The sequence below is a fragment of the Lynx canadensis genome, chromosome B1 (assembly GCF_007474595.2).
Source record: "Lynx canadensis isolate LIC74 chromosome B1, mLynCan4.pri.v2, whole genome shotgun sequence".
Taxonomy (NCBI): Eukaryota; Metazoa; Chordata; class Mammalia; order Carnivora; family Felidae; genus Lynx; species Lynx canadensis.
In genome coordinates, this window is record NC_044306.2 from 170086263 (window position 1) to 170109869 (window position 23607).

Sequence of the window (23607 nt, forward strand, 5' to 3'; positions counted from 1 at the left end):
AGACTGACTTCATTGCACCCAAAGAGGAAGCCCAGGATTCGTCTTTGCTTCAGCAGTTCAGGGCTTGTAGTTAGACAGGTACTTTGCTTCGTTTTATTCACCCTATTGATTCTTTGAACCTAATCCAGAGAATAAACACCAACCAGGACCAAACATATGGTCAAGTCTTTAGCTTAATTTTTGTGTTTGGAGAGAAAAGCATCTTGGGCTGAGTTCAACCAAGCTGGGAGTCCAAGGAGTGATTAAAAACAAAACAAAACACAACACAATGTATCATAATCCTACCTGAACATAAGGAAGCCTGCCACTTGGCACAGGAGCTATTTACTTTGTCGAATCCCCATGTGAAATGTTTGCTGGGTTGTAATCATATATAATATCACGGTAACAAACTAGATGTTTATAGAAAAATAGGTCCTAAGGGCCAGAAACTCTAAGAGAAAATACATTCACTTTCCTTTTCCTTATTTTTTTCCTTTCAAAATGTAAATGAATGGTATAAATGTTTGATTCAGGCTCAGGCCCCCAACGGATAAAATATTTATGACATTTGTTTTAAGTTCTTGAATAGTCAGTTCAAAATTGTTCCTCCTAGTTTTTTCTTTTCCTGAAAGGAAATATAGATTTGAAACTTTGTCTATTATCCAGATATTTAAGGCATTTAATTTTAATTGAGCTCATTTATTCTACTGTATATTTAATGTGTTTTCTTATATTGTGAGAGCCCTCTGCTGGTTGAGAAAACACTAAGTCTCTCTGCTCACAAGAACAGAAATACAGCTCATTACCAACCAAAGCTCTTCTTTACTGAGATAGTGATTTCAAGTTCTATTAGAAATGGATGCTCATTAAAATTTCTATTAACTCTCACCTACTCATAGAATGGTACATTATTTTTCTGCAGTTTCTAAGATTAAAAAAAAGAGTTTCAATGCTTACATTATGTCTTTAAATCCAAATAAGAAAACATTGATTATGCACAAATATATTTTCTTTTCAATCAGATTGGGAATAGTTAGCAATTTACATCTAAATTAAGATACAGGCAAATTGGCTCCTGGATCCCTTTATGAGGTGGTATGCTCTGTGTCCTCTTTAATTTGTGTCCAAGTCACAAACAGACACAACCGGTTTGTTTTTGGTTTTTTGTTTTTGTTTTTTTTTTTTTTAGAGAGAGAGAGCGTATATGTGCAGGTGTGCGAGCAGGGAGGGGCAGAGGGAGGGAGAGAGAGAGAAAACCTGAAGCAGGCTTCATGCTCAGTGTGGTGCTTGACACAGGGCTCAATCCACGACCCTGGGATCATGACCTGAGCCGAAATCAAGAGTCAGACGCTCAACCAACCGAGCCACCTAGGCTCCCCTCAACACGTCTATTTTATACTTTCATAGTGCCTAGGTACATAGCATCAAATTTAAGCCTCAAGTTTTGATATATTGTGCAAGTAATTAAACAATGTACCTACCAGACACTTTATAAGTATCCTGCCATACAGACAATTACAGCAGGCAAAACTAAATGCGGCAAAGTCTTGATCAAGTGGGACAATTCACTAAAATTTGTGAAATGGTAAAGCCAGGATATATATATTAAGGAAAGACTATACGGATGAAGCTGTTCCTTGGGCCTATAATTTTGGAATACGTAATGCCTACATGCCTCAAAAACTCTCTCTTTAACGGACTCTAAATTTTTGGAGTGAAAGTTAAATAGCACATAAACAGGTTTCAAGGTACCTACTGCTATATGATTCTTCATGTCATTGATTTAAAGGCAGCACCCAAAATATGAGATGAAAACAGTATAATCATAGTCCTTCCACATTTTCTCTGCAAGAATAGGGTAAGAGCCAAACAAATCAGCAAAACTGAAGGCAAAGATTTGGTCAGTGGAACCAGCACATCACAAGATGTTAGTGGTGATGCTACAGGATTACTGTAGGACTAAGATGATGGTATGTGACTGTGGCAATTTGAAGAGGACTGATTCCTTGATTTAGTTCTACAGAGCTGTGCTTTGAATGCCAAACTGTTACACAAACTAATTTCATGACCACATGCAGTGTTAAAGCATCATTAACAGACTTCGGTAAATCAAAAGTATGCAATCCTCCAACATGAAAATGTCACTGAGCACATCCGACTCAGGCAAAAAGCCAGGATTAGATGATGTCAAAGGTCTGCACTTCGGTAGTTTATTGCAGTCATTGCCACCAATGTGTTCATGCCTCACTGTGTGCACACCACTCTAGGACGTGACATTGGTGGTCCTCCGACCAGTAGGTGGAGTCTGTTTTCTCCATCTTGAATCTGGGGCTGACCCTATGACTTGCTCTAGTCAATGAGACAAAACAACCATGACTTAAGCAGAGGTTTTTAATGTGCTTGAGCTTCAGGGCTTGCCCTCTTTCACTTCTAGGAACGTCTTTGCCACCATGTAACAAGTTCCAGCTAGGCTACTAAAGAGGAGAAAATCTGAGAAACCAATTTCCACGTAAGTGAGATCATCCTAGACCACTCAGCTCTAGCCGAGCCACAAGTAGACCACAACAAGCAGCCAAGTCCAGGAAACATCACAATCTATACAGTAAATGTTGTTCTAAACCACTAAGTTTTGGGGTGGTTTGTTACGTAGCAAAAGCTGTTAACAGCTACTTCCATCATAAAGCCCAAACTTTGACTATGGTTTGTTATAGTCCATGACCACATTTTTCTGGAGATGGAATCTTGAGTCATTTGATAAATTCTTTACTCCATGATCTAAGGAATGATACTAGCACCAGACTGATCTGCTTGCAGAAAGAGAATGATAGTCATCAAAAATAGCAGCTTATATTTCACAGGAAAATTCTGTTTCCTTGTTGTCTTAATTATTGTCTACTAACCACATATCCATGGGAAAGGGATGTTGAGACCTAGTAAAATGGACCTAAAAAACAAGGGTATAAGGAATTTTTATCTTGAGAAACGTTCACATGAAAGTTATATAAGTATTTTAACTAGCCTCAGACTCAGTAGGATTCATTGTATGGCATAGATGCTTAAATGGAGGCTCCATTCATAGAGTGATAGAGATAATATTCATAGAGACAATCATCTAGAAGACTAGCTCTTGTTTTGGGTGCTGCATTTAAAGACGAGACTAGGTCCTAAGGAGAATAATTAAGATGTGGAAGTTCAGAAAACCATGAGACAAGTAAGAGTTAAGGGAACCTCAGAGAAAACCTCCCAATATTTTTGCAAATTAAATTATAGTTATGAATGAGGGAATGGTTTTAATTTCATTTTTCTAGGTTCAAGAACTAAGACCAACAAGTGCAGGAAGTTAAAGGCAGCACTTTCTAATATTTAAAGGGGTACTACAATCAAATAGGTTGCCTTGAACCACAGTGAGGTTGTTGCCACTGGGTGTGTTCAAAGATTGTTCATCTTTGCCCAGGGATATGGTAGAAAGAATTCATGTGCTGAGAGAAACACTTGAGAAGCTGACATCCAAACCGACCTTCTTAATCCAAGGTTCTATGTTTCCGTATGAAACATCTGCATGCATCTCTCTACATTTGTCTTTTCAAAACCTAATAAAGCAAATCTTTGGCAACCTCATCTTGTTGGTAGCCCCACCAGTCTTCCAACTTGGTCTTGATCTGAGAGGATATGAGAGAGAAGAGGTGCTAACAGAAGAATCTAAGAAATTAATTCCTTCAGCCTTCTGCCTCTTACTTGGACACACGTTTAAATGGATTAGCTTTGTTCTAATAATAAAGAACAAATCGATGTCACTTTTTGACATTTTCACATAAAAAATGTTTTCTGAGTTGAATAAGGTAAAACTGTATTTACTATTAAAAAGAGAGAGAAAATCATTGTCATATTGTAAGGAAATAATAGTGCAGAGTATTTTATAAGTAACTGGTATGTTTCATCTTAAGAAAAAATAGGTGTGTTGGGGCGCCTGGGTGGCGCAGTCGGTTAAGCGTCCGACATCAGCCAGGTCACGATCTTGCGGTCCGTGAGTTCGAGCCCCGCGTCGGGCTCTGGGCTGATGGCTCAGAGCCTGGAGCCTGTTTCCGATTCTGTGTCTCCCTCTCTCTCTGCCCCTCCCCCGTTCATGCTCTGTCTCTGTCTGTCCCAAAAATAAAATAAACGTTGAAAAAAAAAAATTAAAAAAAAACACTACCACTAACCAGAAGCTCAGATGCTGTGCAGCATCCTGCCCCCATGAATCAGACCTCTTGGACATTGATGTCTGAGGATAGACTCAGAATATACTCCACCTTTTCTCCTCTCATGATTTATTGACCCAGCCTTCTCTTAATTCTTCTTATTATCTCTATCTCTCCCCACCTATACATCCTAAGTATATGTTTTCTCTAAAGCTTTTGCCTTAATAATATTAGCAAAGGGTTAGAGTGCACCATGTTCCAGACACTGTGAGTTTTTATGCTTCATCTCACTTAATTCTCAAAATGCCCAATGTTGTAGGTATTTTATTATCTTCATCTTAAAGAAATTGACCAAATAACTGGACCAATACCCATACTAGCAAGGAAAAGAACTTACTCTTGTATCCAGATGTCTGCTTCCACTTTACTTTGCTACTCTTATTTTCCAGGAGGAGCTCCCAAAATGTGAAAATGAAGATCCCAATGGATACAGTGTAAACCTTGGCAAGTGATCAGATATGAGTAAGAGAAAGATGGAGTAAAAGAAAACCAAGATTTTGAGCCTCTGTGACTGGGAAAATTGTGGGGTCACTAATCAAAACCAGAGAACTGAAATAAGTAACTAATGATGAGGCATCATTCTATGCTAGTTTTTTTTTTTTTAATGTTTAGGTAAAATATCTGTAAAATTAAAATACCCTACAAGATTAGAGCTGCAAATAGACTTGAAGACTAGAAAAAGAGAAAGATAATAATGGATGTGATAAAGAGAGAGCAGAAGATGGCAATGGGACTTCTGTTTGGTGAAATTAGAAAACACTGGAGCAGTTGGTTATGTGGGTCACAAAAGAAAACCAACAAAGTATTGATATGAAAATTAGACAATGAGCCTAGATAATGCTGATAATACAACTTTGTTGGAGACTTCTTTGCTATGACTTTAGATATTCTCCAATAATGCCCTTGGTTATACTAGAGGAAAAGAGGAAAAACGGATGAAGGGGGTTGCGTAGGACTGGGAATGGACAAACTTGGGAGCTCCACAGAGCCTGTCCAGCAGGTGATAACAGACTAAGTATTACCATATTCCTGAATACAGTAAGGGAGGGAAACAAGTGAAACCAAAATTGTGACTATAAGCTACGAGAAGTAGAAAAGGCAAAAGGACACACAATATCACTGATGATAGAACAAGTTCAATAGAGAGACAAGGGGATAGACAGAAGGACAGAACATTGGGGCCACTGCAGGATGTTTCTAAGTTTAAGATCTTGAATGTGGAGAAGTTTCACCTGATGAAGTAATTCAGGGTGTGACTATGCTGCTAAATAGTAGAATTGAAAGCCAGGGAGATGAAGGTTAAGAACTTTGCAGACTTGATTTTAAAGGGTCCAAGCTCTAGAGTCAGACACACCCAAAGCTGAATCCTCACTCTGCCACTTGTGATCTGAAGGTATTTAAACTGTTTTGTAAATTCTCTAAACTTTACTTTTCTTCAGGTATGAAATTGGGGGTGGGAAAGATGATAGTAGTACTATTCACCGAACTATTTTACAATGTACAAGAGAACAAGGAGGCAAAACGCTTGGCAGAGTATATCATTCAAGTTAGCTTTTACTGTTATTGTCATTGTTGTTGCTAACAAAAACTATCCTCAATTAAGTAGAAAAAAAAAGGACAAAGAAGCAATCACACAAGAAAATATTGCCTAATTTAAATTCCAAGAACCTGACTTAGGCTTAAATTTCAGACTTCTCTAACCCCGTGCTTTCTGAAGTGGAGGGAACAGGCCAGAAACAAATAATTTATGACTTTGATGAAGGAGGCTTGAAGATTAAATATTTACTGTGTCTATTACAAATAAGATCCAAGACAACAGGGGTAGACGAATGTTCAGAAGATTCTCCGTCCATTTGGACCTCTGATGAAATTGCTAATGATTAAGAAAATGACCACAAAGGATACTGATGACTTCCAAAAAAAAAAAAAAAAAAAGAAAAGATAAAGTTCTAAATTCATTGATTCCATAATTAAATACAAAAATATCAGCATGAGATATGATTGTACTTACTTGTGAAGAAGTGGGTCACATTACTAAGTAAAATCTTCAAAGACAACTAAGAAGTGGGATATACTCCAGTAGGCACCGTCTCCAAAGTACTCCTTTTATTGAAAAGTTAGTTACCTAGGGATAAATTCTCAGAAAGCTCTTATATTGTAAAGAAGATTGTGTACATGTATAATGAGAAGGTCTATAACTTTCATCAGATTTTCAAAGAAGAATATGGCCCCAACATTTAAAGACCACTTCTCATATATATGGGAAATATTTTCAAGAGGTTTAAAATAGAATGGTTTCAAAACCTAATAAAACATCTAACTTTACATTGGTTACATTGGTGGTTTATGACACTACTTATTTAATATCATAACACATTCCCATAAAGAAACCAAAATTATCAAACATTCCCCACCCTCCACTCATCCTGCCACTCGTCTTTCCTGGGAGCCAGGAAATAAATGAAGTGAGTTCTTCAGTTTTCCAAGCTGTGTACAGGAAAAGGGAACCTAAGAACCTGGTAGACACTCTGGGTTGAGGAAATAGAACTAAAAGCCCAGGAAACTAAGATGGCTGGAGTTTACAGGACAAAGTACTAGAGAATGAAGGGCTTCGTGGAGAACTCTGAAGATGTGCAGAGAGCCAGCTTGCGTTCAGCAGCGTACTCATCAGCACATGCATGTAAGGCAAGTATGGAAGGCTAGCAAAAGAACCTGAAAAGATTAAAAGGGACAGTACCCAGGAAAAGGTCTGAGAAGAATGCCTGTTCCCAATAATCAGTGGGGCATTAGATAAAGATCCCACAATATTATGCTTCCATAATGGGGAATAATTAGCTTTGGACTAAAGCTAATTCTGTCTTGAAAATCTTCAAAACAGAACCCCAAATAGCAAACTTTTTCCAAGCAACTTAATTGCATCTCAGCAAAAAAGTTTAAGAATATTTATAGAAATACAGGGGCGCCTGAGTGCTTAATCAGTTAAGCATCTGACTCTTGATTTCAGCTCAGGTCATGATCTCATGGGTTTGTGAGATCCAGCCCTGCATCAGGTTCTGCGCTGACAGTGTGAAGCCTGTGTGAAATTCTTTCTCTCCATCTCTCTCTGCCCCTCCTCTGCTTGCTTGGTTTCTCTTTCCCTCAAAATAAATAAACATTAAAAAAAAAAGAATATTTATAGGAATACAAAAATTTCCCAACAAGGAATACTTTTACCCAACCAGATAAGATTCACAATATGCAGAATCCAATAAAAAATTACCAGGCAGGTAAAGAAGTAGAAAATATGACTCCCAATGTGGGGAAAAAAATCAATCAATTAAAACCAACCCAGACTGACACAGATATTAGAATTGTCAGGCAAGGAGATTAAAACAAGTTATTATACCTATATCCCATATGTTAAAAAAAGCTAGAAGATATATTGAACATGTTAAGTAGAGATATGGAATATATATTTTTTAAAAATTAAATGCCTGAAGATAAAATTATAATTCCTGAAATTAAAAAAAATAAACTGGATAGGATTAACACAAGATTAGACATTTTACAAGAAAAGATTAGGAATAGATTAGAAGACATAGCAAGAGAAACTATACAAAATGAAAAGGAGTGAGCTATGGAACAACTTCAAGCAGCCTAATATGCATGTAAGTAGAGCCTCTGAAAAGAAGAGAAGGAAGGGAAGATCTAAATAATATTTGAAAAAATAAAAGTCTACTAGAACTGATACATGAATTCAGCAAAGTCACAGGATACAAAATCAATAAACAGAAATCAGTTGCATTCTTATACACTAATAATGAAGCAACAGAAAGACAAATAAAGAAACTGATCCCATTCACAATTGCACCAAGAAGCATAAAATACCTAGGAATAAACCTAACCAAAGATGTAAAAGATCTATATGCTGAAAACTATAGAAAGTTATGAAGGAAATTGAAGAAGATATACAGAAATGGAAAAACATTTCATGCTCATGGATTGGAAGAATAAATATTGTTAAAATGTCAATACTACCCAAAGCTATCTACACATTCAATGCAATCCCAATCAAAATTGCACCAGCATTCTTCTCAAAGCTAGAACAAGTAATCCTAAAATTTGTATGGAACCACAAAAGACCCCGAATAACCAAAGTAACATTGAAGAAGACCAAAGCGGGAGGCATCATAATCCCAGACTTTAGCCTCTACTACAAAGTTGTAATCATCAAGACAGCATGGTATTGGCACAAAAACAGACACATAGACCAATGGAATAGAATAGAGACTCCAGAATTGGACCCACAAAAGTATGGCCAACTAATCTTTGACAAAGCAGGAAAGAATATCCAATGGAAAAAAGGTAGTCTCTTTAACAAATGGTGCTGGGAGAGCTGGACACAACATGCAGAAGAATGAAACTAGAACACTTTCTTACACCATTCACAAAAATAAACTCAAAATGGATAAAGGACCTGAATGTGAGACAGGAAACCATCAAAACCTTAGAGGAAAAAACAGGAAAAAACCTCTCTGACCTCAGCCGCAGCAATTTCTTACTTGACACATCCCCAAAGGCAAGGGAATTAAAAGCAAAAATGAACTATTGGGACCTCATGAAGATAAAAACCTTCCGCACTGCAAAGGAAACAATCAACAAAACTAAAAGGCAACCAACGGAATGGGAAAAGATATTTGCAAATGACGTATCGGACAAAGGGCTAGTATCCAAAATCTATAAAGAACTCACCAAACTCCACACCCGAAAAACAAATAATCCAGTGAAGAAATGGGCAGAAAACATGAATAGACACTTCTCTAAAGAAGACATACAGATGGCCAACAGGCACATGAAAAGATGCTCAACGTCACTCCGCATCAGGCCAATACAAATCAAAACCACACTCATATATCACCTCATGCCAGTCAGAGTGGCCAAAATGAACAAATCAGGAAACTACAGATGCTGGCGAGGATGTGGAGAAATGGGAACCCTCTTGCACTGTTGGTGGGAATGCAAACTGATGCAGCCACTCTGGAAAACAGTGTGGAGTTTCCTCAAAAAATTAAAAACAGATCTACCCTATGACCCAGCAATAGCACTGCTAGGACTTTACCCAAGGGATACAGAAGTGCTGATGCATAGGGGCACTTGCACCCCAATATTTATGGCAGCACTTTCAACAATAGTCAAATTATGGAAAGAGCCTAAATGTCCATCAACTGATGAATGGATAAAGAAATTGTGGTTTATATACACAATGGAATACTACATGGCAATGAGAAATAATGAAATATGCCCTTTTGTAGCAACGTGGATGGAACTGGAGTGTTATGCTAAGTGAAATAAGTCATACAGAGAAAAACAGATACCATCTGTTTTCAGTCTTATGTGGCCCTGAGAAACTTAACAGAAGACCATGGGGGAAGGGAAAGAAAAAAATAAAGTTAGAGAGGGAGTGAGCCAAACCATAAAAGACTCTTAAAAACTGAGAACAATCTGAGGGTTGATGGGGGGTGGGAGGGAGGGCAGGGTGGGTGATGGGTATTGAGGAGGGTACCTGTTGGGATGAGCACTGGATGTTGTACGGAAACCAATCTGACAATAAATTTCATATTAAAAAAAAAAAAAGAAAAAATAATGGCTGAAACTGTTCCAAATTAGATTAAAAGAAAAAACTACACATCCAAGAATGTCAATGAACCCTAAGCAAAAGAAACATGAAGAAAGCTATACCAAGATATATCATAATCAAGTTTCTGAAATCAAGTGATTAAAAGAAAAATCTTAAAAGCAGCAAGGGGAAGGAGAAGACACACATACAGAGGAACAAAGATAAGGTTGACACCATACGTTTTATCAGAAGTAATGCAAATGGAAGATAGAGGAGCAATGTCTCTTAAGTACTAAAAGAAAAAAAAAATCCTTTCAACCTTAGAATTCTATATCCAGCAAAGATATCTTATAAAAACCAAAGACGGAATTTTTTCAGACATAAAAATGCTGAAAGAATTCATCTACAGCAGACCCACACTACAATAATAGTGTATAAGAAGCCCTTCACATAAAAATAAAGTGATGCTGAATGATTTAATACTCTACACCAAAGAATAAAGAGAACCAGAAATTAAAATTGCACAAGTTAGAGCACTACCAAACTCACCTGATGAGGTCATCATCACCCTGACACCAAAACCAGATAAAGACATTAGAAGAATAGAAAACTATATTGACAGAAAGATTAATGGTCACCAAGGGACAGGGGTTGGAGGAAGGGACTGACTGTCAATTGGCATGAGGAGTATTTGGGGGGTGTGGGGGTGGAAATGCTCTGTATTTCAAATGTATTAATAGATTCACGGGTGTAAATATCTGCCCAAACCCATCAAATTATAATTTAAATGGATACAGTTTATTATATGTAAATTGTACCTCAATAATCTGATTAAAACAAACAAAACAGTGCATCTGGCAGATACTGTGGTTCAGCTCACTCGTAACCAATCCAATCTCCTTCTAAAGCGTCTTCCTGTACTGTAAAGGCTAGAAACCTAAAAGCCACATTTCCCATTGTCCTCCGTTGTTTTCATATGTGACTGATTCAGTAACCACAGATATACTCATTCACTGGAGACTTTACTTAGGAACAGAATTATGTAGGAAAAGGGGCAGAGAACAAATCATCTGTTTTGCTGGAGAGGACCAAATCCAGAGGCATTTCTGGAGCCAGCAGCTTCCTAATTGTGGCACAGGCTTCTTTGGTGGCCCATTTCTGCAGAGAAGTTATACAAGTTCTCTCTGAAAGCTTGCTTAGAGCCTATATTTCTAGTCTATAAACTACCTATGCTTGGTAACAATTCCTTCATTCTTGAACTGAATAAAATAGCATTTTCAATGGATACCGAATTATCAAGCAGTCACAGCTCAATATCAGCTAGTTTAAGAGACCTGCCTAGATCAACAGCTCTTCTACTCCTCTTCATTACCAGAGTCTCCACTCTGATTCATTCTATGTTTTATAGCTCAGTTCCAATGTGGGTTTTATAGATTTCTACTGTAAAAGTTTTATGGTTGGTCCAGAATCAACACACTATTTCTAACCTATTTCCTACTAGAATTTCTAAGATAACTTATGTCCAAACTTCAGGAACACAATTTTTTTGTATAAAGATCTCCTGATGCCAAATCCACAAGATTATTGCTTTAAAAGTTTCAAGCTGAACTTGCTTCCCCACCCTCCACCCCTCCCAGCCCCCAACTAGCTCCTTGACCCTCCCTCCCCTGATGGAGCATGCCAGGACAGTGAAGATTTGTTTTCTAAAGTAATTCCTTTCCCTTGACTGTTGCATTGCTTCCATCTTTACATAGAAGTCTGGCTGGGAATGGGGGTCATCAGGAAAAAAGAGCTGAGCATTCTTGTTAATTCCTCTGCTCTTTCCCATTGTACTCTGTTAAGGTCCCTGCAGTGGAGACCCATCCCTGGGTCTGGCACCACCTATCCCTGGGTCTGGCAGCAATGATGCAGGAAAATAGGGCAGCTGTTGCAAAACGGCCTCATGCTCTCTCCACCCCATCTCACTGTCTCCCACAGTGTGCCTCCATATGCCTGTTTCTGTTCTGTCGACTTCATTCTCTGCCCCTCTCAATTTCTCTCTCTCCCTCCTTTCAAACAGTTGTATTGCACAGATGATTCATACATCTTGATTTTTCTCACTCATCTAAATTTAAGCTAAATCAAATGGTTTCGTGTGACCGTTTAAAACATCACAGATGTTAAGGAAACTACCAACATCAGCTTCTTTTCCTCCCTAGGAATCATGCTTCACCATGTGCCAAAACCCAGCAGAGGGCATCCTTCCATTTCAGATGAATGAACTCTGCAGGGAAAAGGCTCTCTCTCCAGTTCCAGCGCTGTGTTACATTTACAACTGCACACTGGAATTTAAATAAAGGGGTTTTTGTAGTAGGAGGGGAGTTTGTTGTAGAAGTTGTTTTCTGGGGTGTTTGCCTCCTTTTAAATTATAGATTTAGAAGTAAATCTCCTTTATAAGAAAAAAATGAAGAGGAAAAAGAAATCCGTCTCTGGTCTCTTTCCAGATTTGGGGCATTAGCTTCAAATTGCAGAAGCAATAAGGTAGTACCTCTGTGATCTTTCCTTCTCTAGGCCACTGTATTAATAAAGTAATCACAGAAAAAAGCAATTGAGAAAAAATCTGCACCCCACCTCTCTTGTCTGTCACACTCTCCCTCTGTCCATCAAATGGAAAGAAAAATAGCATTACTTCCTGTTAGATCATCTTAGAAGTAGGAAGAAGATAAGTATGGTCAAAAGCAGTGCATCAGGTAAAGCCAACTTTCCACCTGTATAAGGTGGCAGTCACCCACTATGTTTAATTGGGTAGATCACAGAAACCAAAATTCCACAAAGGGAAATATCTTCTACTATCATCAGAATTTTTCCAGGGTTAAAAGGCAAATGACCAAAACCCTTATCAGTGATTTTTTTCCTCCTGGTGTGGGTGAGTTTATCAGATCCTTTCATGGTAGGAGAATGTCAGAGAGAAGGAGAGAATATGAAAGGACAATAGAGCATCATATACTCATTCAACATACATTTCTGAGCACTTTGTGCCAAAACCCTTTTCTAGGTATTAAGACTGCATCAGCAAACAAAGTATCAAAGATCCCTTTCCTTGAGGTGATGTGCCAAAAAAGCTGGGGTTTGAGGAGTCTGGCAGACCTAACTTTGAGTCCTGGCCCTGTCACTTGACTGGCTTTGTGACTTGAAGCAAAATAATTAATGTTCTCTTTTGCAAAATAAGGATAAAGTTGTTACTATTTATTAAAAACATACTTGTTTTCTTGTTCCAGGCACAAGAATTGAGCATTTGTATATATTACATATGGTAAAATTCTCACAATTAGTCTGTGAGAAAGGTTCTATTACGCTTCTCCTTTTACAAATGAGAAAACCCAGGAACAGAGTGATTTCTAAATTGCCCAGAATCACATAGACGTGTTGGAGCATGAATTTGAAACAAGGCTGTCTTGCTTCTCAACCAGTAGAGCAGAGTTGTTCTCTGAGGCTATCCTGGGGATTCGATGAGATGAATGTGTAAAGCTGAGAGTGCAGTATAGTATCATTATTACTCTATTATTATTAATTTATCACTCATGACTGCCATTGTTGTAACTTTCTGGGACCTAAGGGTACATGTTGAAATATGATAAAAGAGGCTCAATGCATCAAATCAAAAGTCCTCTGCCTCAGAATGTAGTCTGTGTCCAGCTCAGGTTAAAAGTAGGATTGCAGAAGTCATACCCAGGAATCATGGCTTCACTGCATTTATCTTTCCATAAGATGACAGGCTGTCTCTAACAGTGATGGCTCTAGACAGAATATCAGAACAGTTTCCCTGTAACAAAACATGAGCATTTCCTGCTCTGGATTTTTTCTAACCTCCCCTGAAAGCTGAGGGTTAAGACCAGATGCGAAACAAAGCCAAGATCCAAATATCCATCTGCCTTTTGACAGCAGCTCTTTGTTCCCTGATAAGTGATCTGGGGGGAGTCAGTCCCACCCCCTCAACCACTGGTGTCCCTTGGCTCTTTGTTCTTACTCTTTCTAAAGTGCACTGTTCAGAGCCTCTTCTCGGGCTTCTTAATGACTGTGCGATTGTGCGTGCTCTTAGATCGATGGGGGTTAATTAACGCTAACAGTATTATTCAAAGAAAAATGAAGCAGTCATGTTTCCTGGCTTCTCTGGGAGTTTTCTCTTCTTTCTGTAAGCCTAAATTTGTGTCTCACACTGACAAATTACCAAAATTCAGAATAATTTTTAACAAGCAGATAAAATTCTGGCTCCAGGCCCCATTTCTTATTGATTTTGTTTCAGGACCACCATCTCAGTTTCATTAGGTAGGAAACTGAGTGTTCGATAATGGGGTATAAGAGAATTCACAAATGTACATCTTTATAAATATTCTGTTTTTCTTGTGTGCAATAAAAAATAGTTTTTATCTCACATGTCAAGCTTCATAATGCAAAACTCAAGTCAACTGAACATTTAAAAAATGTATTCCTATTCAAAAAGGCAATTTAATGCTGATTTTATCTCACCATGCTTCTGTAGGGATGAACACTGTTAGCAACACATCATTTGGGACAGAAATAAGTGCTTCAATTCCTTTGGTTGGAACTCCAAAAAAATAGCAAATTTCCCAGGAGTTATGTTGCAAGTTGCCTTGTCATAGGCTTATAGATTTCTAACAATGCTGGTTGGGTTCAATAAAAAAGAAGATTTTCCTTAGCGGAGTACTTACCCCAAGGTAATGGCCATCGATGAACACGACAGGGAGGGAAGGAGCTTCAGAAACACGCCGGCATCGCTCATCTAGCTCTTTTCCATAGTCACCGTTCAAAGCTATGTTTTTCTCTTCAAATTTTACTCGATGGTTTTGGAAGATCTTTCTAACCAGTTCACATCTTTCAAAGGTTGTTCGTACAACACGAAGGCAAGTGGTATAAATCACTACACGGTCAAATTCTAGGTCAATTGATGGTTGCTGAAGAAAAAACATTGTAGTATAGTGTCAATATTTGCATTTACTTTCTTACATCTTATTATTTTAAGACAATTAGCATTTCAGTGTGTTATACATTAAAAGTATGCAGTAAAGTTGAAGTGCCATATTTGTCAATTCTAAGACATGTTTTTATGTTAGAAAATCTGTAATTAAAAAGTGGATAACAATCAACATAATTTAAATGGCATAATTTAATTCACAGTGTTTTTTCTGTTCTCAGTGGCAAATCAAATAATGGTATATCTTCAATTGATGATGTTTCACACGGCATACCATGTGGTAAGATAAGGAATGATTGAATGATCTCTCTTGTGTTTTGTAGACATTTTTCAATTACTAGATCTGCCTCTTAAACCCAAAGTAAAAAATGTGACAGAACAGTCAAGGTTAGTATTTCACCATTTGAAAACCCTCCCACTTATCAATTTAACAAATTTTATGGTCTTTGGGCCACTATTTCCTGGAAATAACAAGATGTATATCATAGGATTGTTCTGAGGTTTAAGTAGCACAGCAAATGTGCATGCACTCTGTCGAGCAACAGAGCTCCAATGTGCAGCGAGAAAGCTCTGCAGTGACCCAGAGGGAGTGCATAGACACCAACACCATAGTGGCCAGTGGGTCAGAGCCAGGCATGGAAAGTAAGGAAGGAAACAGGTACACTACAACAGAGGCAAGCAACTCTCACAAGCAAGACGATTCTCTGTGTGTGAATCCTGTCTTCTATATTTCCTGCTACATCTGAAGTCAGTGACTGTATTCCTGAGAAAACCTGCCCAGTACTGCTAGGGCCACACAACATAGGCCCTGACAACATTAGGAAAGATCCTTTTCTTCCTTGTCACAGTCTTCCTTGAAGGAGACTAAACGAAATACAACTATACCATGAGACCAAGGGATACGTGAGTTTTCACTGGGCCACAGTTGTTAAAACACAAGGACGCAACTTACAAACCCCTGTTAAGGCAAATCTTTGATTGGAAACCAGTCCAGACAACTAAATACTAGAATCAGAAGGTAAGATACTAAGCTCTACCACTTTGTATTCAAAGAAGTCAGAACAGTGCATCAGAGGTGAATGTACACATAGTCCTAAAAAGGTCTAAAGTCATTAAGATGGCAAGGCAATGATGTCCACCTCACCAAGAAAGAGGACATTTTTTTCCTGATGACACAATATATCAGGGATGAAAGAATCACTGCTTCCCTCAATAGAGTTTACACGCTAAGCTGAAAACCCAGAGACTTGGAAGGACCAAACAGGTGTCATAAATGCTGGGCCAGACCAGAAATAAAAGAGATATTAGTGAGAGGTAAAAAGTCATCTGAAAGATAAAAAATGTCACTCAGCTTTAGGCAAGCTTCAGGCTGTCAGGCACGTTACTCACTGTTGTCAGACATTATTATTTAATTAATTAATTTATTTATTTATTTATGACATGTTATTTTAAATATAAGCTTGAAATCTGATTTTTTTAGGTTATTTATTTATTTATTTATTTAAGAGAGACAGAGAGAGCATGAGCAGGAGAGGGGCAGAAAGAGAGGGAGAGAGAAAATCCCAAGCAGGCTTCACACTGTCAGCACAGAGGCAGATGCAGGGCTTGATCCCATGAACCATGAGATCATGACCTGAGCTGAAATCAAGAGTTGGACACTTAACCGACTGAGCCACCCAGGTACCCCAAAATCTGGCGTTTTATGGAAAATTTTATTCTTTCTAAATGCCAGAACCTCATTAAAAATGTATTCAGACCATGTGGACCACAATATTTGAAGGCTGAATTTGGCCTATACACTGTTAATTAATACTGGAGTAGAGAAACATTAGATACATCTAGACTCTGCCACTGGCCATCTTTGTGTTTTGGAGAAGCTAATGAACTAGTAAGCCTCAAACTAGTAAGTTTTGTCAACTGTCAAATGTGATCTACCTAGCAGGTTTGCTGAGGAGACTAAGTAACCAAGAAAATGAAAACAACTAGTGTAGGGCTTGACATGCACTACTGTGCTCAGTTACACTCCACATTGTGGGATTTGTAAGATTAAAAACACAAACAAGAATGAATCAGTGGGAAAAAAATGAGTGGAGTTAATGACAAGAAAGGGGGATTGTTACTATGCTGTAGATGAAGAAGCATTGGTTTTCAAAGAGAGAAACAAAATGCCCAAGAACCTATGGGTTATCTTCATGTTCATGGTTATGGGCAAGTAGAGAATCAAGAAACTCACGACAAATACTGCAGCTCCTGGAAGTGCACTCAGGGTCCCTTTTCTCTGATGACATTATGCGCGTAAGTATGCATTGTTCCTCGGGCTGCAAGGCTGCTAGATCCACATTTGATTCCACCAACATGTTCCACTTTTTTCAGTAGCTACACGTAACTTTTGAAATATTTAAGAAGACATACATTTTCCCCATGAGTAGAGGTGGGAGAGTTTAAAATCGGACCATTCTGCCGTCACAGTAACCAACTCATATAGGATTCTCTCTGCTTGTACCACTTTTCTGTGTGTCTCTGTGTGTCTCTAAGGGACACGCATTTAAAAAGTAGTAATAAGATGGACCCCCATTAGTGGCCATGTTGGATGCTGTTTAATGTAAAAGGAAACAAAGATATCCCTTTACCTCCTGTTGAGAATGAGCTTCACCTGCAATCAATGGATCTCCAAATGTGTTGGATATTAGAATAAATTGGGGAGTTTTTAAAAATGCCCAAAGCCCAGGCCAAGTACATAACAATTAAATCAGAATCACCAGGAGTGAAAATCTCAGAATTGTGATTTTTTTTTTTTTAGAGCTCTGAAGGTGATTCCAATGTGCAACCAAGTTCTACTAGTTAGATACCAGTTGGAAATGCAGAAAAAAGGCTTCACCCTAGATCTGCTGAGTCAGAATCCGCATTTTAACAAGTTCTCTGGGGAATTTGGATTCATATTACATTTTAAGGAGCCCCAGTGCAATCACACTGACAGCTTGACCTGACGGAGAAACTGAGTTTATGTCCCTTTAAAATAACCGCTAGTCATTCATTCAGTTACTAGAATCATTTATTTGCCAAACATGGTGCTAAGGTACTAGATATATAATGGCAAACAAACAATATTGTTCCCTAACAACCTGAAGCTCATAGTTTTTTTTTATTTACATAAATAAATATAGATTCACAACCTGTTAAGTGTTGGAAAGGAAATGCACAAGTTGTTATCAGAGGCTACTGAAGGTGTGCCTTTTCTTGTTTCAGAGTTTGAGAAAGTGTTTTCTGATATTTGAGCTCTGCTCTGAAGGACAAGAAGGAGTTAGAGAAATTAAGTAGGTAAGAAAGCATGGGGTAAAGTATTATAGGTAAGTGCAAAGAGCTTGAGATGGGAGGAAGACGGCATGTTTGAGACTCTGAAAGAAGGTCTTTTGGGACACCTGGGTTACTCGGTCGGTTAGGCGTCTCACTTCAGCTCAGGTCATGATCTCAGGGTTCGTGAGTTCAAGCCCTGCGTTGGGCTCTGTGTTGACAGCTCTGAGCCTGGAGCCTGCTTTGGATTCTGTGTCTCCCTCTCCCCCTCCCCAGCTTGTGCTCTATCTCTACCTCTCTCACTCAAAAATAAATAAACATTAAAAATTTAAAAATAAAAAAAAAAAGAAAGAGTCTTTTGCCAAAACACAAAGAAAGAGAACTACAGTAGTACTGATGATTCTGGACAGGTATGCAGGATCTATATCATGTTGTACCTTTATAACCACCTTAAAGATCTGTGAGCTTCAACCTCAGAGCAATGGGAAATTCCCGAAGGTTTTTAAGGAGGAAGGGAGGAATTTACATTAAAAAAAAGTAAGTGCAGCAGGGCGAGTGCAGATAGTTGCACAGAATGTGTATAGCAGGGTCTAAATGAATGATTCCTTCAGGGCTGTGTAGCCCACAACTGGAGCAATCATACTCAGTCTTATTCCCAACTCCCTTGGTCTGAGAACTGAGACTGAATACGGGATAAAATGAGGGTAGGAAATTTGGTTATCTATTAGAATAAGCTGTTAAGCAAAGTGTTCTAAAAAGACCTTATTGAACAATTTTGGGGGGTATGATTTGGAAGTAGATCTTCCTAGAGGTAGAAGTAGGTTGAATGATTTCCCAAAGTTTTATAAGATGAATTTAAATGATATTGTCTTCGGCCGAAAAAAAAAAAAATCCTCTTCTACATTTGTGTCATTTTCTGTCCCTCAACAGATTTGTCAAAGCATCTGGCCAGAAATCTAAAAATAGCCACTCAATGGTTACTGTCCTTCTTCTCCCTTCCTAGGGGTTACCATGGGAATAGCGTAATGAAGGATGGATGCATCTGAGACAGTGCTGAGAAGCCATTGGGATTTGCAGCCTGCTTGTTTTGAGAGAGCCGACCTAGATATTCATAAAGGCAGGCCACTTCTTCCCTTCCACTGATTAAACAGATGAATCTTAGGAGTGACCTGAAGCCTCACCAGAGCCTGCAGCAAATGCAGATATGTTGGCAAGGGACGGAAATTGCTACGCACAAGACATAGAGGTTACGCAATAGCCAACTTATGTCCTCAACCTGCACCTGCCTTGTAAGAGCCACTGTGAAATTGTAGTATTCCAGTTACTTCATCATCTTGGGGCAATTCTGGAGCCCCCATGCCCACTGAAGCCCCCATGCCCACAGGAGCTGCCACTGGAATTCAGGCCAAGAATTAGTCTCCACGGCTCCCTGACAGAGGATCCCTGGAGCAGACCCAGCTCCTCCGGCTGGAGGAAATCCAGTGGGTTATTTCCATTTGACCCTTTGCCTGTCCAGCCTGGCAATGGTTTAAAAAGGCCTCCTGAAATAGGGGTCCCCAGACACCTCCAGGAATTCAGGTCTTAAACAAAAATAAAAACCAAAACCAAAAGTAACATTTTAAAACATCAATGGCAGATAGAATGCTAGAACTTTACATTCATAATCCTTACAATCGCTCACACGTTGTTATTGCCTGCTTTATTTGTAGACTGAGAAAGCTAGGCTCAGAGAGGATAAGTGTCCTAAACAGGGTGACAGAATCAGAATTCAGTAATTTAGAAAACTGGAACCAGATGCACATCTTTCCAAAATCCATGTGTTTCCACTGAGCCAAGATGAACCACCAAATCACCCTCTGGTTTTATTACTATCTCCCCAGGATAAAGCTGTTGCCCAAACACAGATGGCTATAGACCTAATTCATCACCTGTGAGAAGTGTTTGTGATTTAAAGAGGTTTAACTCTTTCCTAAATTATGTTCACACATGTAACAGGAAGTAACATCACAAGAGGGGCATTTTAAACTTTCTTGTTTCAGTCTGAAGATATTCCTTGGAGATGGGGAAGGTGTAGAGATCTTTCCTCCTCTACCTGAGAACAAAGAGGTGAAATGATTAGTTTAGAGCCACACAGCATGTCAGAGGTAAACTGGGACTAGACTCAGACAGACTTTTTGATTAGCAGGCAATGGGCGAACCTGGCTCCAGGAAACACCGTTTTAGTTAGTTAGTTAGTTAGTTAGTTAGTTAGTTAGTTAGTTAGTTAGTTAGTTATTTTTATCTGTTTATTTTTTAAGTATGCTTCATGCCCAGCACAGAGCACTGCAATGCAGTGCTCTAACTCACAACCCCGAGATCATGACCTGAGCTGAGATGAAGAGTCAGATGTTTAAGCAACTGAGTCACCCAGGTGCCCCCTGGAACTGCCATTTTAAAGAGCAGGTGCTTGCCTGTGGAAGCAGGGCTGTGGGCCTTTGTAAAGGATGAGAATTTTATATCTCTTTCTTTCTCTCTCTCTCTGTCTCTGTCTCTGTCTCTCTCTCTCCCCCTCCCTCTCCATGCTATTCTGTAAATCCCTATAGCTATATGCATGTTCTGAGATGCACCCCCCCAGGGAACTTCTCTGTGTCCCTTTATAAGACACAGATTATAAAAATAATTATAATAACTATTAGTTACCGTATGACTGCATAGATATGTAGTCCTTGGGACTTTACATGTAGAACTTTCATTTATCAAGAGATAAGGATTATAATTCACGCTTTACAAATAAGGAAACTAAAGCTTAGAATAAACTTAAGGTGCCCAAATACCTCAGGAAAAAAGGAACGGAACCAAAATTTTAACCTGGGTCTGCCTCCTAAGTCCTTGCTTTTGCCACGGGAAGATACTATATACCCCTCTTAAATACACCCAACCAATGGGCCATACTGTTCTAGAACTGAGTGATGAAATATACCATGGACGAACTGTCACAGGGACAGTCCTAGAAATTCCCCTCACTCATCCCTCCACTTCATTCTACTATCTCTGGCTGGATGTCATTGCTTTACACAGACCTTCACCCATCATCATATGGAAAATGGGCCCTCTACCTTCATACCCAACTCTTTCCTTTATAGCACCTAGCACTGCTAGACATTACCTTGTGTTTGGTTATTGATTTGCTGTCTGTTCCCCCCAAATAAAATATTACCCTGCCAAAGCAGGAACTAAGTTTTGTAGTTTTGTTTACAAGAATTAAGAACCAAAAATATGACCCGGTACGTCGTAGATGCTCAATAAGTACCTTCTGGCCTCTTTCCCACACATTTAATTAGAACTTGGTTTGAATTTGCCTCTTAAAAACTGTACATTCTTGGACAGTTATTTAATCTCTTCAAATTTGAGTTTTTCTTATCTATAAAATAGGGACACAAATGCCTCCTTCATGAGGATGTTTTCGGATTCAATGATTTACTGAATAGAAAAGCCCTTGGCATGAATCCTGATGCATAATAAACACTCAATAAATGTTACCTTTTGATTATTAGTATTACCATTATTATAAAACGTTATCGACACGCACCACCAACAGCACTATCACCCCCATCATTATAACCAACTATGTGAATCAGACTAACTTCATCTTGGACAATTCCGCCATGATAACCACTCAGAGACCTGAAGCCTTGAGCACAGCATCCCCCCCTCCACATTCTTTCTTTTTATTTAATCATACACATAATAACCCTTAAGTACACCCTTGAGGCATAGTGTTCTTGATCTGCCCGGGAGCTATGACTATGACCCACAACTATTCTCAAACATTTCCCCCCAGTTGTTCCTCATCAGTACTCCCAGCCTCTAGGAGACAAAAGCAGGTCTTACAGGAAGTGGGGTTGTGGACATCTCCTCATCTTGGGCAGAAGCCCAAGACTGCTGTCCATAAACCCCTTAATAAGACATTTCTTATCCAGTTGGACTTATCTGCCTTTTTCTTCAGTCTCCCATCTCCTTCAGCATTTGGAGGTCACTTTGCACATACCTCCCTTTCATGGAACACCAAGTCCAAATTCACATGTCATCAGCCTCATAAGCCTGAACGGCAAAGTTAAACCTCATATTTACACAATGATCAAAAATTAAATCTTTTTAATGAGTTAAATTTCCAGTTACATTTGTTTGGATACACCATCAATTCTAAGAGTGAAAACAACAAAGCGGAGCATATACATCACATGCCATAAAAATCCCTCCTTTCTAACTCTGGGTGCCCCCTTGGTGGCATGAAAGAAATGCATGGGCACAATCTTTGCATGCAAAGATTTCTGAAGAGTGTGTTTTCTGTTTTTGTAATGCTCTAAGACCATATAAGTTAATGAATTTCAGTTATTACCTCAGGAATTATCTACTTGTCCAAATCAATTATTGAGTTGGCCTAGACATTAACTGAAAAGTCAATGAACCTAATGAATCCTTCATACCAAACAAACAAAAATGTATTTTTCCAGAAAGCTAAGCTGAAACAATGTTGATTTCATAGCACATCTGAGTTAATGAAAATGAAGGTGCCCCACTCCTCCGCCATAGAGACCTTAGAAAAATGTCTCAATTCTGTCAACTTTGTATTAATCAAGCACGGGGAAGTTTCACTTGAAAATATAGATTTTTGTCTGTTCTTCAAAAAACAGAATCTGACAACATTAGTTTTGTTGCATTCTTGTACAAAAACAGTAACTGAAGCTTGGTGGCAGCTACCCTCTTTAGTGGCATATGTCTCCTGATGCTGCGTGTAATGTCATTCCCTTAGATCTAGACAATTTCTTGCATTAACATTACCTACATTGCTTCTTTCATCCAGAGCTTGTGATGCTGCATCCAGTCTAGTGAGTCTGTACACACACCTTATATGGGAGGAAACTGTGTATTTACTTGAATCATTCACAGTGTATTTACTTGAATCAACTTTTGGGGGGAAGCAACATGTAGTGGGGGGGGGAACCCATCTTGAGCCAACACTTTGGCACTTAGTAGCTGCAAGAACTTGGGGAAATCAGTTTACTTTTCTGGAACTAGTTTTTCTCTTCTCTAATATGGGAATAGATATAATCCAGCTGACAAAGGAGTTGTAGGATCATATGTAAAATGCACCTGAAGACACACTGTAAATTATAATACTTTACAAACACAGCAGCTGTCATCACTGCCCAGACATCCAGTTGAGAGAAAAGGAACAAGCCTCTAATGGAAACCACCTTCCTACCAAACCAAACTTCTCCTCCCATATGAATATTTTGGTTTCTACAGACATCGTCAGAAATATTATTTATTGGCCTTTGTTATTCTGCTCATCTCTGTAGATAAAACTGCCATCAAGGTGAGTGCCAAAATCACATTCAGGAACATCCAATCCCGGGTGATGTGCTTTACAACACTGAAAAGCCAGGCAGCAACTGAATTAGGAACATCCTGCAAATGGAGACAGTGGGGGGGGGGGGGGGGGGAAACTTTCCCTCTCATCCTCTGAAAAATTCACATTGCAAAAC

General features: G+C 38.8%; 1 protein-coding gene across 2 annotated transcripts in view; it reads right to left on the reverse strand.

The window, feature by feature from the left end:
* The window catches only part of GRXCR1 (glutaredoxin and cysteine rich domain containing 1), a 315239-nt gene that overhangs the window by 44557 nt on the left and 247075 nt on the right, over positions 1-23607 (reverse strand). Inside the window, exon 2 of one of the 2 annotated variants that reach the window (XM_030313952.1) lies at positions 14526-14768. In XM_030313952.1, coding sequence (XP_030169812.1) covers positions 14526-14768 — 243 coding nt within the window. Of the gene's footprint in view, positions 1-14525; positions 14769-23607 lie in introns of those variants that run through there. The other variant, XR_003968455.1, reaches the window with a different exon arrangement.